This window comes from Coptis chinensis, chromosome 9 (assembly GCF_015680905.1).
Source record: "Coptis chinensis isolate HL-2020 chromosome 9, ASM1568090v1, whole genome shotgun sequence".
NCBI lineage: Eukaryota > Viridiplantae > Streptophyta > Magnoliopsida > Ranunculales > Ranunculaceae > Coptis > Coptis chinensis.
The window spans coordinates 56,639,428-56,657,127 of record NC_141464.1 but is presented as its reverse complement, the minus strand read 5'-3'; the positions used below and the strand labels follow the sequence as shown (position 1 = coordinate 56,657,127).

The window sequence follows — 17,700 nt, the reverse complement described above, 5'->3', positions numbered from 1 at the left end:
CGGATGCAGCAAAATGACGAGCACCAATCAATTTTCTATTACAAGAGCCGGATGGAAAATCACTCGTTACTTCACGGATATCGGAAAAGTGTTCAGAACCGGGAAAACATGCTCGAAATGTCATCGGAGAAGGGGTGTGTTGGATCAATTCCGGTGTCAACAAAACCAATAACGATTCCTTCTCCAGCTAATTTAGGTCCACCTTCCTCAACCCATGCCCCTAGAGGAAGACCCAAGAACTCGGAGTATGGGTAGTTCTGATTAATATAATCACATCAAGAACTCACGGAGTATGGGTAGTTCAAGTTAATATAATCACATCAAAATATACAACAAAGACACAAGCTTTTACATTTTAAGGGATGAAGAAATCCTAGACAATAATAAAAAACACAATAAACCCAAAATTTAAGAAATTTGCACAACCCATGAGTAGAAATTAGGGTTCTAACAAAAGCGAAAAATTGGTGAGAGAGAGTGAGTGGGTTACCAAAACTTGAGAGAGATGCGACTCTTGCCGATTTTGAGAGAGATTTGAAGCTCTTAGTGTCAAACACTCAAACCACTACCACCAAAGATTTACTTGTCTTCTTATACTAGGGTTAGTGAAAGAAAGAAATACTTGGGAGGGGTAGTCAAATATTAGCGAAATATTGCCTTGAAAAAAACAAGTGCAATCACTTTCTCTCTAAAATCATCTACGCGGTCCACCGAACCGAAGAGCACACAATGTCTCGTCTCTGATTTGGGACGAGAACTTCTATCCTTTAGTCAACTAAAGTCAACCTAAGTCAACATAAAAAAACCAGTACGACGGGTTTCAAACAATTTAAGACGGTAATTATTGTTCCTAATTGGAGACGGGGTATAATGTCCCAAGAGTGCGTCCTAATTCTTAAATTCTGGTGTAGTGAGTGTCCTGTAGAAGCTTGGAATACTGAACCAACAATTATTTCCAATGAAAATATGACTTGTAACTAATCTATGTAAATTTGGCTTTCTTTAGAAGGGTGCAGGCGCGCTCAATTACAAAGTAACAAGGGCACGTGCGCGCTCTTTTAATTTTTTTTAGAAACAGGCTTTCGCGCAATTTCTTAATGGGCTGGGCCTTAAAACTGGAAAGAAAACGCAAAACAAGCTTACTGGAAAGCAGAGCGCATGCGCGCTCAGATATATTGTAAATAGGGCGCATGCGCACTCCGAGTTTACAACTTTGAAATTTTCCAGTAGACTTCCCGTGAGTCCAGGAGCAAAAACTTGTTTTCAGGAAACAGAAACACAGTCAGGTTTCAAGGAATAGTGGCCGAAATAACCAAACACTTGCTAACAGTAGGGTGGGTGGGTGAATTGGGTTGTTTGTAGAATTGAAAAACGAATGAAATTTAATTCTAAAGACAACTAAGATGGTAGCGACGCCATTTGATAGGTTGAAAAATATGTTTTTTGATAAGTGCTCAAAAAGTGCTATTTAACCCTCGATTATGCCTTTTGTTTAGCCATCTTAGTGGACTAATAGTGTTTATAAGTTGTGTTTTAAGATTCTACATGTGAAAAAGAGAGTTTTGTAGAATATTAGAGAAAATGGGGTAAAACAGAGCAATTCGGAGCATTAAGGATCACATGGGAAGCCCGTGGACAATCATGGAGAAGGCCAAGAAATTGGAGCTATTAAAAATGCGACTTGGACCTATTTTAAAGCCTATTTGGAAGCTTAAGGCCAAAGGATTCGTTGATTGGACCAAAGCCTGCAAAAGAGGATAGAAGGATAGAGCAGAAGAGACAAAATCGGCTAACGCGTCTGGGCCGCATGGATCGAGTGTCCAGACGCATTTCTTGCATTTGAGATGCATGAATAGTGCGTCCAGACGCATGAATTGACACTGTAGCCAATTCCTTCTCAGTTTTGGAGACGAAGTTGGACTCTGAAAGAAGTCTATTCGTATTAGAAAACAAATGACGGTTTCGAATACTTCTAGAGCTCATTGTAACCTCTATAAATAGAGGACCTAAGTGCCTCATGTAATTTACCAATTCACTTATACTCTTGTCTCCAGAACTTGAGGCAAAGAGAGATTAATAATAAAAGATCGGTTTTAACTAGCTGAGTCTTAATAAATTAGTCTTTCTAGTCTTATGTTCTTCGACTCTTCTTCTTCTCGTTCTTCGTGTTCTTTTTTCTTTTTTATGGAAGGCTAATCTTCTCCTTCAAGGGAGGAGATGAAGTCAGTGCTTAAGGTTTAATGATTCTTCTGGTTCATGGTGTTCTTCAATCAGGTTAGTTATTTCTGTTTTTAGTTTTTAGTTCCATTGCCCAGACCAGGGGATGGAAGTATAGATTAAGGTTTTTGTTTATTGCAATCAAATATCATGTTAGTTTAGGGTTTTATTTATTGCAATTGAATATTTGCTAGTGACATGTTTTTATATATTGCAATTGAATATAATGCTAGAATAGGGTTTTATTTATTGTAATTGAATATTATACTATTATTCTCTACTTTTCTTCTAGTTGTGTAGTGTTTTAGAGTAAAAGAAGTATTCTTTGTGTTTGCCTTAAATGGTGATTCATTAAATAGCCGCCCAAGCTCACATAAAAGGAAAGAAGATATTAGTAACATGAACATAGGAACAACCTTAAGTAGAGTTATTTGTTAACGATGTTTTGTCCAAGAGGGCATCGGCAGTCGCTCGATTGCCTAATTGTAGTCTATTTGTAAGAACGACCATGAAGTAGAAGGTCATTGATCAAAAGTATTGGTGGATTCTAATCTATTGAATTCCCTCTCTTATAAATTCTCAATAGTTTAGTTTAGTTTAAGAATCTATAATATCTATAATCATAGTTTTTAATCCCTCAAACCCCCTTTCCAATCATGTCCTTCATATAAACATATACTTAAAAGTAGAACGATACCCTACTCATCCTTTACTTATTGAGTGATAATTAGGTTTTGATACGCTTCTATTTTGTTCAACAACCATCATCTATCCATATCTACATCATCCATATACCATCTCACACACAAAAAGGAGCGAGGTCAAATGGCGCCGCTGCCGGGTTAAGTTGTTTATGTTTAACGTTTTCTTTCAAGATTAGAATTTTGGATCTTGAGGTAATTTTAGCCGTATCATCCATCCTTTTGAGAAAGAAAGAAGCTTGAAGGACATCTCGAAGACAAGATCTACCATCCAGGTTAGTCGAATCTTTATTCTTTTTATTTTATTCTTAGTATAGTTACATCGTAGTTTAGTTTTATTGCTTTCTTAGTATAGTTGAATCGCAGTTTAGTTTTATCGCTTTCTAGTATAATTGCATTTAGGACTTTTTCAACAATTGAAGTTGTAAGCCAACATAGCGAAACATCAAACTCTAGTGTTTCTTGTCTGAATCTTGACAAACGGACTATCGTCTGTGGGCCGTGGTACTTAAGCAATCCAAGTGATTCACCATAACCCTAAAAGAGACAGCTTTAGACAACGGGCAAGATACTAGCTGCAAAGCCCAACCTAGTTGAAGGAAAGTAGTTTTGCATTTTAGTATAACTTAGAATAGTTGCATATTAGTTTAATTGCATTCAAGCATAGTAGGATAGTTTTTCATCATCTTTGCATAGCATATTCTAGTGTATGCCCTGTCGTCCATATCATCGTCCGGTAAGAACACAACAGTGGACAAGGTTCAACAACCGACTCACAAGAATACTAGACGAGATTGAAATAATGGCCGCACGCAATGATGGAGGCGTTTTGGACACCAATAATCCTGAAGCTATCCCACCCATGCAAGCACAACAGAGGAAGAAGCTGAGCGATTTTTATTCGCCAATCATTGGAGAACCACCCAGCAGTATTGTTTTTCCAGGGATAGAATCTAATCAGTTTGAACTTAGAGCATCAGTAATCTCTATACTTCCAAAGTTCAATGGTTCAGACAATGTTCAGTCATATGTTCACATGAACAAATTTCTATCAATCCTCAGAACTTTCAAGAACCAGAATATCAAAGATGAGAGTATCAAGTTGATTCTTTTTCCGCTCTCACTAGAAGGTAAAGCCTTTGAATGGTTAACTGCACAGCCGATCAATTCAATCAACAACTAGGAGAAGTTGAGAACAAAGTTTATGAACAAGTTCTACCCACCCCAGAAGACAGATGCCATGCAGCAAGCCATCAACAATTTCAAAGGGAAGGTGACTGAAGAATATCATCAAAGTTGGGAGAAATTCAATAATCTGCTAGTCTCATGTCCACATCATGGATATGACAAGAGCACACTGGTTCATTTTTTCTATCGAGGACTCTCGATGATGAACAAGTAGATGATACAGTCAATACACAAAGGCAAGTTTACATCAATGGATGGAGAGGAAGCTTACAACTTTCTTGAGAATTTAGCTGAAGAAACACAACAATGGACTACTAGCAACAAGGATATCGCTAGCATGGAGGGGGAGCCAAAGAAATTTGGTTACCAAGCACATGAACAGTCAGATCAAGAACTGAAGTCTATATTGGCCAACCTAGCCACCAGCATTGAAACTTTGAGTAAGAAATTCAATTAGTTCTCTATGAATCCCTCCAAGATCAACAAGTCTCAAGCTAAATCTCTCCCAGTCATGCAAGCTAGTTGATACTGTGAAGTTTGTTCAGACACTTCCTATGCAACTCTAGAGTGTCCTGGTTACTATCAACATGCATTAGTTGGAGAATACAATGTGAACTCATTTCAGAGGCCCAACCAAGGTGGTAATAACTTTCAAGGTAATTATTGGAGACAGAACGCTGGACCCCAGGTTCTCAAGATCAAAGTTATATTCCACAGACAAGTAAAGCTTCACAGTTGGTCCCTCAACAACAATTATACCCTCAACAAAATTCCAATACAAGTGGAGAGTTAGTGCCTGATCCTAGGAGAAATTATGCCGCACCTGCCAACCTGGAGAATGCTATTACTTTGCTATCACAAAAAAATTAGAAGTTTGAAAGTGTTCTAGAGCTTCTTGCATAGTCTCAGCTCAATCTCCAGCAATCTCAGGCAAGTCAATGTTCTAGAATGGAGTCTCTAGAGGCTAAGGTCGACCAACTCACCACTGCTTTGTCTATAAAGACACAAGCCACTCAACCTAGCTTATTGGAACCAATATTGAAGAGTGAAGATGTATCCCATATTGGGACAACTTTTAGTACTAATCACCTCCATGATTAGGTCAGCTCAGTTACTACTCTCAGATCAGGATTGAAGATAGACAATAAGGTTGACTTACCTTCTCATGATGACATTGCTACAGAGCAATCGGTCAAGATTTCAAATGAAGTTCGAAAGGAAGTGGGAGAAATCCTTTCAACTCCCATTTGTCAAGATAACCAAGACAAGATATGCAAGAATGCCGAAGAGAAAGAAGAACAAACACATACTGATGTGTTTGTACCAAAGGCACATTTTCCTATGTTTTTTGCTCAAAGCAAAAAGTACAAACAATTTTTAGAGATGAAGGATGCATTTGAGAAAGATAACATCAATATCCCATTTCTCAAAGCGATCAAGCAGTTGCCATCATATGCCAAATTCTTGAAGGATGCATGCAACATAAAAAGAAGTACTCATGTTCCAAAACGAGCATTTCTAGCTGGACAAACAACATCTATTATCCATCAGCAAGCTCCAGTCAAGCTCAAAGATCCAGGAAGTCCTACAATATCATGCAAGATAGGAGAAAAATTCACGGGTAATGCTCTTTTAGACCTTGGTGCTAGTGTTAATCTCTTGCCATATAATGTGTACCCAGCATTGGGCCTGGAGAACCTAAAGCTTACAAAAGTCAAATTAAAGTTAGCTGACCGTTCTACCAAGATTCCCAGAGGCATAGTTGAGGATGGTCTTGTTCAAGTAGCCGATTTCTACTATCCAGTGGATTTCATTGTGATAGATACCCAAGAGGCCTTTGATAAAATTACAATTATTCTAGGCCGACCTTTCCTCGCTACCGCAAAAGCTTTGATAAATTGTCACAACGGTGAAATGAAGATCAACTTTGGTAAGATGTCTATGGACATAAATATCTTTCACCTGTTCCATAAGGATTGTGATGACGCCGAAGGTGGAGAGGTGTACTTTCTTGATAGCATGATAGAAGAATTCGTCCCATTCAAAGATACAATTGAAAGTGCTCAACCTACAGAAAACTGTGATGAACCTGAGAACCCCACCATAGAGGCGTTACTAGCCATGTTCTTAGAATCTCTACAGAAAATTCAAGATTTAAGTGAGCAGAATGGAAAATTGGCAGAGAGAGTATCATACCTTGAGAAGATGAACTCTACATTTCAGGATGAACAACAGACTTCTGCCTAGAAAAATCAGTTACTAGAGAATCAGCTTAAAGAAGTTTTGGAAAAACAACAGAATCTAGAAACTGAAATAAGTTTTCTGAAGCAGAAAGTGGACCATATTGATAAGAAGCATTGCACTGTTGAACCTTCTTCTACACCATCATTATCTGAACGAGAGAAGTATGTGAACCAGTCTACTGCCCACCTTGAGCGCAGTCAACCAGACATCCATTATCATCACTGTGGTGGTAAAGGGCACATCAGATACTATTGTCCTGTTAGAAAGAAAAAATTTCGTCAATCTTCTACACAAAGGAACCACAAGGCCTACCACACAATCATCAGACCTGAAATAGTTCAAGGTAGATAAGCAACTTCACCAGCAATATTTTCGGCATATCAAGGAGTATTTTTGACAACCCACAAGGTGAGACCTCCTCATCCTCCAAACATTCGTCAGATTTGGGTAAGAAAATCTAATCTCCTCACTCCAAATTGATAATACATGATATATAGTCTTAGGGATCTAACTTAAAAAGACCTAACAAAAAAAAAATCTTGGTAAAAGGAAATATTCTTATTTTTGGGATTAATTTTGATATTCGAAATCAATGGTAACATCTTCCCTTTTTCTCATTCATTTCATTTACTTAGTTTCTATACATTGAGGACAATGCATATGTTAAGTTGGGGGAGGGTGTACTTGAGAAGTACTTGAGAAATGAATTTCGAAAATTAGTTTTCAAAAATAAAAATATTTTTGTTTCTATATCAGTAGCATGAGAAAAATGAATTTTAATGATGAGTTTGGGATATATATTCTATACTGCTTAGTGTTGAGTTTGATAGATAGTTGATATTGTTGATTTCATTACTTCTTAGACTATTTATTATGCTCAGACATAGTTCTTGTTGATAGAATTCTTTATCAAGGCACCACCATAGTACTTGGTCAGTTTTGTGTACTTTTGCTAGAAGAGAGATTTAAACCCCTATTAAACTGGAAGTAGAATTTTTAGACTTAGCCCGTAAGACTTAAGCTTTATACCCATTCTTTGGAGAGTCTTACGAAAAATCTGAGTCTTAGTGACTCAACATCTTTCAGTTCTTTATGTCGTTGTAATATAGTCTCATTATTCGTTGATTTGGTTAATCACGAAGTGACATCAACTGGGGAGATAGCCATTAGGTCTTGTAGTCTATTCGAAACAGAGTATCATACTGATAAGTCAAGTAGTGAACCCATTCAGCCTTTATCCTACCTAGTAGGACCATCATGTTAAACCCTTTTGAGCCTTACAATAAACTATTTTCTTTCATAAAACCCTTTTTTGCCCTTTACCCAACTCCAGACAAGGAGTATAGCCAAAATCTTTATCAGCCATACCCATATGTTTCTGAGAATATGAGGGGCATAAAGAGGAAGAAATAGCACAAAAGGAAGATTACAAGGAAATACCAGAGAGATACAATGAAGACCATCATTCTGTTCTAAGTGAAAGAAGCTAGTGGAAAACAAGCATATCCATTACTAATCAAGGATATACCACTGAGCTAAAGAAGAAAAAAAAGTTGAACAGAATGGATGGAAAAGCTAAGACAAAGGAAGAATTTTCTCTGCAATACAGAATTTGAAGAAATATTCCAAAGAATGAAGCAAAACCCTTAGTGTTTTTCAGAAACAACCTTAGTATCCTTTTCACCTTTCCTTCATAAACCAATACTCAAGCCAAGTTACAACCCATGACTTATCACTACAGTATGGTACAAAGTCTAGAATAGGTGAGAGGATGCTAAAGTGAAAGACCCGACACTTCATATGTGATTGACATTTTTTCCATGAGACTAATTTCATCCAGAAGTCCGTTTTTCAAGGTAGTATGTGGGATGTTCATATTCATTATTCTTTTCCCCACATACATGAGGTAAAATAGTAAACCATCTTCTAAGAGATTCTTTTCTGAGAGTATGACCGGTGAGGATTGAAAGTCGAGATTATCTGTCTAAAGGTAAACTAGGGATTCCGTTTCTTGGATAGGAGAGTATATGAGATTGACTAAGTACACACATAAGCCTTGATTGAGAATTTTGTCAATTTTTACTATCTCCCATCATAATCTATGAGTCTTTGCAGCAATGTAGTTAACAATGGAGACCGTCTATTGGAGTAAGCACTAAGTGGGTAAGGAATTTCTCTCTCTAAAAAATATTATCATTTTTTAACATGTTATTGATTGATTTTGTGGGTATATCACCTAAAAACCTTCACTAGACTATAACTCGTCCTTTTTGGGGAACTTAAAGGTTTAAAGCCTTGTTGCATATGGTAAATACAATCGCAATGCCTGGGAAAATGAGTTAGGATTTTATTTTTGTTATTAGGATGTGATTTTGATCACTTATCTATTTTTGTATCTTATTTGCTAAGAGACTAGCAAAAGGCTAGTTAGGAGTTGTGATTAGTGCTCAAAAAGTGATATTTAACCCTCGATTATGCCTCTTGTTTAGCCATCTTAGTGGACTAATAGTGTTTATAAGTTGTGTTTTAAGATTCTATAGGTGAAAAAGAGAGTTTTGTAGAATATTAGAGAAAATGGGGTAAAACAGAGCAATTCGGAGCATTAAGGATCACATGGAAAGCCCGTGGACAATCATGGAGAAGGCCAAGGAATTGGAGCTATTAAAGATGCGACTTGGACCTATTTTAAAGCCTATTTGGAAGCCCAAGGCCAAAGGATTCGTTGCTTGGACCAAAGCTCGCAAAAGAAGATAGAATGATAGAGCAGAAGAGACAAAATCGGCTAACACGTCTGGGACGCATGGATCGAGTGTCCAGACGCATTTTTTGCGTCTGAGATGCATGAATAGTGCGTCCAGACGCATGAATCGACATTGTAGCCAATTCCTTCTCAGTTTTGGAGATGAAGTTGGACTCTGAAAGAAGTTTATTTGTATTAGGAAACAAATGACGGTTTGGAATGCTTCTAGAGCTCATTGTAACCTCTATAAATAGAGGACCTAAGTGCCTCATGTAATTTGCCAATTCACTTATACTCTTGTCTCCAGAACTTGAGGCAGAGAGAGATTAATAATAAAAGATTGGTTTTAACTAGCTGAGTCTTAATAAATTAGTCTTTCTAGTCTTATGTTCTTCGACACTTCTTTTTCTCGTTCTTCGTGTTCTTCCTTCTTTATGGAAGGCTAATCTTCTCCTTCAAGGGAGGAGATGAAGCCAGTGCTTAAGGTTTAATGATTCTTCTGGTTCATGGTGTTCTTTAATCAGGTTAGTTCTTTATGTTTTTAGTTATTAGTTCCATTACCCAGACCAGGGGATGGAAGTATAGATTAAGGTTTTTGTTTATTGCAATCGAATATCATGCTAGTTTAGGGTTTTATTTATTGCAATTGAATATTTGCTAGTGACATGCTTTTATTTATTGCAATTGAATATAATGCTAGAATATGGTTTTATTTATTGTAATTGAATATTATACTATTATTCTCTACTTTTCTTCTAGTTGTGTATTATTTTAGAGTAAAGGAAGTATTCTTTGTGTTTGCCTTAAATGGTGATTCATTGAATAGCTACTTAAGCTCACATAAAAGGAAAGAAGATACTAGTAACATGAACATAAGAACAACCTTAAGTAGAGTTATTTGTTAACAATGTTTTGTCCAAGAGGGCATCGACACTCGCTCGATTGCCTAATTGTAGTCTATTTGTAAAAATAACCATGAAGTAGAAGGTCATAGATCAAAAGTATTGGTGGATTCTAATCTCTTGAATTCCCTCTCTTATAAATTCTCAATAGTTTAGTTTAGTTTAAGAATATATAATATCTATAATCATTGTTTTTAATCCCTTAATCCCTCTTTCCAATCCTGTCCTTCATATAAACATACACTTAAAAGTGGAACGATACCCTACTCATCCTTTACTTATTGAAGGATAATTAGGTTTTGATACGCTTCTATTTTGTTCAATGACCATCATCTATCCATATCTACATCATCTATATACCATCTCACACACAAAAAGAGGCAAGATCACTTTTACTCATACTTAGCTAAAGAGATTAGGAAGAAGTAAACTATATTTTTATATCTTTTTATATCAAAGTTCTACTATTAAATTATCATGTAATAAAACTAGAGTAAGAATTCGTTCCACTCCTAATTGCTTAGATAATAACTAATTCAACTAATGATGAACAATTAAACATCATGATAGTAGTGATTTTAAATATAACTAATATGGTGAAAACTAATATTGAATATATTCTATATTAAACTAAGCAATTAAATATTAAGATGTGAATATGAAGAAGGAATTAGGGAGATTTGAAATCCACATTGATTAATCCCTAACATGCTAGTATAGAGTTTGTTGCAACCATAATCTTTATGTTTTCACACAAGGTTCAACATTAAGGTTAAGTCTTTATTATCCTTAATTATTCATGGTATCTCTAGCCAACTAATAATTAGCATGAGAGGAAGTTGAAACCCATTCTCATGGTGAATGAACTACTCTCTAGTCTAAGTTATTTTACTTATTGCTAAATAGAAAACCCTAGACTTGAACTCTTTAATACAACTATTCTATACTAACACATCAAGTCTTCATCAAAGTTTCAATCAATCCCCTCTAATGGAGGTTTAGCTATGATTCATTAGACTATCAAAGAATAAATAATTAGAAGAAGAAGAATAATAAGAAGAAGAAGAAGACATAATTAAAGGAATACTTGTATTTAAAATAACTTGAATTGTTTTAATGGTGGCTAGGCTAATAAATATAAACCCTAAAAACTATATTGAACTAAAGAGAAGAGGTAGGAGAGAGTTAAAGTTTTTCTTTAGTCCTCTTTATATAGGAGAGGGCTAGGTTTATAATTTCTTGCATGGATTTTGTAGCTATGTTTTGGGCCACTAAATCAAGCCCCAAACTTAATTACTTAAGTCCAAAAAGGGTTTCTTTGTTGGAAATTACTTCAATAACCTTTTTATCCACTTTTACTACTCTGATTGGGTCAAGTCCTAGACCATTAGAAAGCTCTTTCCAAGAAGGTCGTTTTGACATATAATAGGCCTAATTCCTATGTCTGAGTCCAAAGATACGGCTTACAGAAGTTCTATTGACTTATATGTTCTATTTCTGCCCATGTTAACTTTGACTTTTCAGCTTTGACTGGGCTTTAAAAAGGCTTTTTCTCCTTGAAACTGGGGTTTTAACCATATGACTTCTTTAGCAACCAATTTTACTCCTTTCTCTTGCAAAAGTGACATATTTTTTCACATGACTCCAAGACCTAAAATACATAAAAGTACGTAAACAGTACTAACTTTTATTTATTATAAACATAATTAGTCTAAATATAATATTATTAAGGGGTTAAAACTATAATTTTGGGCTCTTATCAGTATCTAGAAATGGGAGATTTATGGTTAGATTCTTGAATGCCTCTCTGATTTCATCAAAATTTTCATCATCCTTGGGCGTCATCAAGCACACTAGAAACAATACCTTTGGTTTGTATGTCTTAACTGGGTCAGGTGTGGGAGATGGTGGTTTAAGAACTGGAATTGCTATAGGGACATTAGGAGGTATCAATTTTTCAGACTCTTGTTCTGGTAATATAGGTACTGCAACGGGTATTTCTATAGGTGCAGGATCTTTAGGCAATACTACTCTATTGTCAACTATTTTGCCAGAACGCAAGGTTGTGATTGCTTTGATCTATTGTATTTTGGTAGCTTTAGTGTGATCATTGGTAGCTTGTTTTTATCTTTGATGTAACTGCTGGATTGTTTGTTTTATGGTTGCCATGATATGTGTTTGTTGTTTCATCAAAGATAACATCATCTCTGATGTATTATCTAATGGGACATTAGTAGGTTGTGAAACTGAGACTAGGTATTTTTGGTTGTTGATTGGTGGATTTTGGTAGTCATGGTTAAAGTTAGATGGAACCATCGCCCTATTCTGATTGTTATAGGTACCTTGTCCTTGTCTAAACGGATTGAATGTATTTTGTGGTTTGACATGATTTTTGAACCCTAAAGGTGGTTGGTTTTGTGGATTACTATTCCATTGAAAATTTAGGTGTTTCCTCCATGGTGCATTTGGTACATTGAAAGCACAAACTTTTTCTGGTTGAAGTGATGCTATGTTGTTGAGCAAGGGACAATGGGTAGGCATGTGATTTAGATCTAGACAGAAAGTGCATGTTGCTATATCGATGTTCATGACTGGTTGGGGAGTATGGTCTTTTTGTTTGGTTGCAAGGGCATCTATCTTTCTTGTGACGGTTTCGATTAGTGTTTTCATCTTTGGATCGGATTTTATCTCAAAGATACCATTGGCTTTAGAAGTACTGGGCTGGGATGTTCTGGAATTGTTTGTGCCGCCCCAATGAGTACTCTTTTCTGCTTGGTCTTCTAGAAAGGTTAGAACTTCTGTAGCACCTTTATCTAAAAAGTTTCCATTACTCATGATATCCAGTGTGACTTTGTGTTCTTGGAGAAGACCTTTGAAAATACATTGGACGAGAGTGGGATTTTCTAGTTTATGGTGAGGACATGAATGGAGCAGGTCAAAGAATCTACCCCATGCTTCGGAGAATGTCTCATTCAGACTCTGTCTGAAGAATTGTATCTTGCTTACTATCTCCTCTGTTTTCTTCGGTGGAAAGTACTTCTTCATGAAGGAGAACACTACCTTTTCCCATGTATCGAAAGAATCGGGCTTCTGTGATAGAAGCCATGCATGGCCCTTGCCAGCTAGAGTGAAGGGAAACACTCTCAGTTTGACCTGAACATCAGAAACGCCTAGATGAGTGAATGTACTGCAGACCTCATGTATCTGGCGTAGGTGTTCGTATGGTAACTAGTGTTCGAGATCGTGAAAGACGGGTAAGAGATTGAACACGTTTGGTGGGATGCAAAAATCTCTATTGAGCTGTGTGAGTCGTATACAAGATGGAGGGCCATCTTGTAACGGTGTGTAGAAACTAGAGAGAGGCACTTCAACTTGAACTACTTCATCCTCCATCCTAGTAGTTGGGGGATGAGAAATAGGAGTATGTCGAAATCGACGTGCTCTCCTACGTGGGTAAGTTTTAAATGTGCTAAGCTTTGTATAGCCTGAGCGTAGACTCATGCACGATTGTGAGACTATGTAGATTCTATTTATATGAGCACGGAAATGTATTGGATGCTCAAACAGCGAAATTTGTTTGTAGCTTTGAAGTTTTTGAAAAGTTTGCATGCAATATCTGTTTATTAGATACTATGCCCTGTTTGAATTTAACAGTGGGCGCGAAACTGGGTTTTGGTAACTACAGGCGTCAAGGGAGAAGATCGCTACTTCACTAGATGATGTGTCACCAAAAATCTCACCCACGGTATTTCTGAAGGAAGGGAATGAGGAAGGTGGTTGGTCCACTGGAATCTGGTAGTTTACTACTCTCTTTGTTTGTGCTAAATATTTGTCTTGATGGATGTGACTAGATTGGCTCTGCTTGATTGATTTTATCTTTTTAGTTTGGTTTATATGACAAACAGTTCATGCAACGTCCGTTCTAAAGTGGGGCTTAATCCCACTTTTTGTTCTTTTAAGGCTCGGGTTTAGCCTTAGTGTTAATGTAAATGCGAGACTGAAACGTAAATCACATATTCATCCAAGCATGCTTAGTAACACACAAGTATCCTCTTACACTTGTAGCGAGGAGGTTTAGTGTGCGTACACGACTCTTGGGGTGAAGGCAACGTGGTGAGGTTGACGAAGTGTTTGGTGTCTTGTGTGTCAACCCACCATTCGAGCTCTTCCTTACAGTTACAAGTTTAATCTAACTAAGACCCACAAGTCGGGTCGAAATGTGGCAAAGCCAATAAGATACAATTGGTTGCTTTCGTAGGCCTAAAACAAATTTGCCTTCGCGGGCTTAAAATTGTGAAAGCAACACGAAAATTAATAACTATGTTTAGCTAATTAACTAATGATTAATTAAACAAAATACGTAAAATCTTGAAAAGTGATCATCAAAGATTGGAACTTCAATCCCCATGTTTGGGTTGAGATGCGCGAGCGTGATATTACACTACTCGCCTCGCACATCCAACCGGTCCAAGTAGGTTGAATCCCCAACTCTTGGTAAATAAACTTAAACCAAAAGACTAAACTTCCAAAACTTAAACTATTTTGTATTTATCCTAATTAATTTTTTTGTATGTTGAGTTAACTATATGATATTCTCTTAATCTAATAATGCATAAACAACACTTAATAGAAAATAAAACATAAACATGCTACTAAACTAATTTTAATGTTTAACTTTACTGATGGATTACTAATTTATTTTAATTAATAAACATTTTTAATTTTTAAATTCTTTTTTCAATTGAATTTTTGGTTTTGAAAACTCAAAACTTTGTAAATCTATCTACTTTTTATCTACTAACAATTGAATTAAAAAGACCAGGGGGAATTAAAGTAGACTTACACACGAAGATTTCGAGCCTACAGAATACGGAATCTTCGTCAGAAAAAATCAAGGCGCGGCGCGGGTGAATGGGGCGCGGCCAGAGATAAATGATATGCATGCGCGTGTCTTACGCGGGTGCATGTCTGACATGTGCGAGAGAGCGTGTCACGCGCGGGCGCGTGAGTGACAGGCGTGGTGCGGGTGAATTTTCTCTGTTTGCGCTCGTTTTTCTCCAGCAATTTCTGGTGATTTGTCTCGTGCTATTCTCGGGCTCCGTTTGCTCAGAAATGTACTGGAAACAGGCGAAAAAGAAACACCAGTATTGAAATAAAGAAAAAAAAAAAACTTTTAAAAAAAATTGAAAATAAGATTGAGAAGAAGAGTTCAATGAGTGAATGTTTTCTCCATCTTCCTCTTCCCACTTGGATCCATGACAGCGAAGCCATTTGACTTTTCGGCGCTTTTGCTCTTAAGCTAGAATCTTTCCAAGCAGCATCAATAGCAATCATTTTTGCGCTAAAATGCATGTATTAAGAATATACGTCTTAAGTGGCCTGCATCCTGTAAAAGGTAGCAAAAGCTATAAGTTGTTTGTTCATTAAGCATAATAAAGGCATAATTAAAGCTTTGTAAAGATAATAAAACTCATATTTGGGGACTGATCACACAACCAGTCTCTACTTCATCTTGTTTTCTTCAATGGTTTTCCTAATTCTTGGAGCAAACACATCAGTCCACTTCTGCATTGGTTCCCTCTTTTTTTGCATCCTGTTTACTATATAAATCCTGATGTCCTCCAACATATGAATTAAGGGCTTGAACCTTGCTCTAATAATACAATTATTAAAACACTCACTCATATTGTTCTCAATTGCATCACAAGAAGATGTATCCAACTGAAAAACTTTACACCAATGTTCTGGATTTTGTTTGGTCCTCAAGTAATTAGCTGCATCAGCTGACACTAATTAATTCTTTTCATGTTCCTCTCATAAACTAGAATGGTGGTACTTCTAGTAGTCATCCAAAAAAGTCCTTTCAACATAGAACCATTAAATCTCTTCCTAAAATTGGCATATACATGCCTTGCACAACACCTATGTTCTGCCAATGTCAAAAGTGTGTGCATTGCATTAACCAACCCCTTCTGTTTGTCTGATATAATAGTCCACTCAAACCCATCTGCCACACCAATGTCATGAAGCAACAAATTCACAAACCAGAATAAAGAATCTTTGTTTTCACCATCAACTACAGCCCATGCAATTGGATACATTTGATTATTCCCATCCCTACCCACAGCTGTCAACAATTCACCCTTTATATAACCCTTCAAAAAACAACCATCCAACCCTGTCACAGGTCTACAATGCTTCCATCCCTTTTTCAGAGCATCTAGGCATACATAAAACCTCCTAAAATATTTTGGTGAATTAGGCTCATTTGTAATACTTTCACCCTGCACTCTAACAGTACTACCTGGATTTCTTGTCAACAACTCATGAGCATAATCATAAACCTTGGCATAGTGGTTTATCATAACGGAATCCCTCTCCCCTAATGCAAAATTATTAGCTTTGGAACATTGATTAACTGAAACATTGATTGTGTATGTATGCAAAACAGAAGCTACAAAGTCCTCTAACTTCCACCTAAGGTTGACAAGGATTTGAGTCTTGTCATTTTTAAAAAGCCATCTAACATTGCAAAATTTAGCATTGAAATCCTTATTACATTCATGCAAATCATTTAGTGCTTTAATCTGCCAGCTACACTCAAGTTGCATTGGACTGGCATGACATCTCCATTCACATCCTTCACCACAAATAGAAGTTATCCTGTTTAATTCATTCTTTATAAATTTAATTGGGTAGCCATTTGTCACTCCATAATCTCTTAGACAGTCCTTGAACTCATCTTTACTTGTAAACCTCATACCCAAAACAAGTTCAATTGCAAATATATTTTTCTTTGTATTAAATGTGTGCCAACTCTTCTTTTTCTTTCTACAAACCTCTGTTTCTACTACTTCATCTTCTTCATCACTCTCTGCTGGACTATAATCTGCCTCTTCTCCATACTCACTGTCATACCCAATGTGCTTTGTTTCTTCAGAAAATACTTCTTTAAGAACATCAGGAACCACATCAGGATGAGCACTAGTCCCTTCACCATTTATATCATCTACAACAGTTTGACTAGCCCCTTCACCATTTTCATCTATATTATGCTTACACTTCCTTATTTCAACCCTCATATGCCTAACCTTAAGTAACTCTTTATCACTCACATTGTCTATACTATCAACTTCAATTTCAGCATCACTCTAAGAAGCACTATCATCACTAGCATCACTGTTATATTCATCAGATTGCTTAAGTACAACAGAAACTTCTATGTTCCCAAATACATCAGCCTCTTTCACCATTGAGCTTATATCACTATCATTCCTAAGTGTCCTTAACCCATTTTATAATTCCACCCAAGGAATGTTAAATAAAATTTCAGCTATACTTCTAGGATGATAACCAAAATCCTTTACCATATTTCTAAGATAAAGATATGTCATTTTAGCAATCATATCTTCATAAGAACAATTCAATTCTCCCCCATCATATTGCAAATTGGGGCTACGTACAAAAGTTCACCATGATGTATACTTAAGATAAAAAAAGAAGAAGAAGATCCACTACATTTAAGTAATGAAATTAACATCAGAAGATGCATAATTAACATTTATGTAACGCAAATTACTATGCACATATAATATAATCGAATTCATAATAAATTTACTTACTTCAGGTCGTATTCAACAAATCAATTAATCTAGAATTTGAGCAGCAACAATGAAGAGTTTGAACATAAATGAATAAATTGTTGATT

General features: G+C 36.4%; 1 protein-coding gene across 1 annotated transcript; it reads right to left on the bottom strand.

Moving 5' to 3' along the window:
• Window positions 1-15,781: 15,781 nt before the first annotated feature.
• Window positions 15,782-17,074, bottom strand: LOC147476866 (uncharacterized). The gene has a single exon (XM_086585846.1). The coding sequence runs from the start codon at window positions 17,072-17,074 to the stop codon at window positions 15,782-15,784; it is 1,293 nt and encodes a 430-aa protein (XP_086441972.1).
• Between the last annotated feature and the right edge of the window lie 626 nt (window positions 17,075-17,700).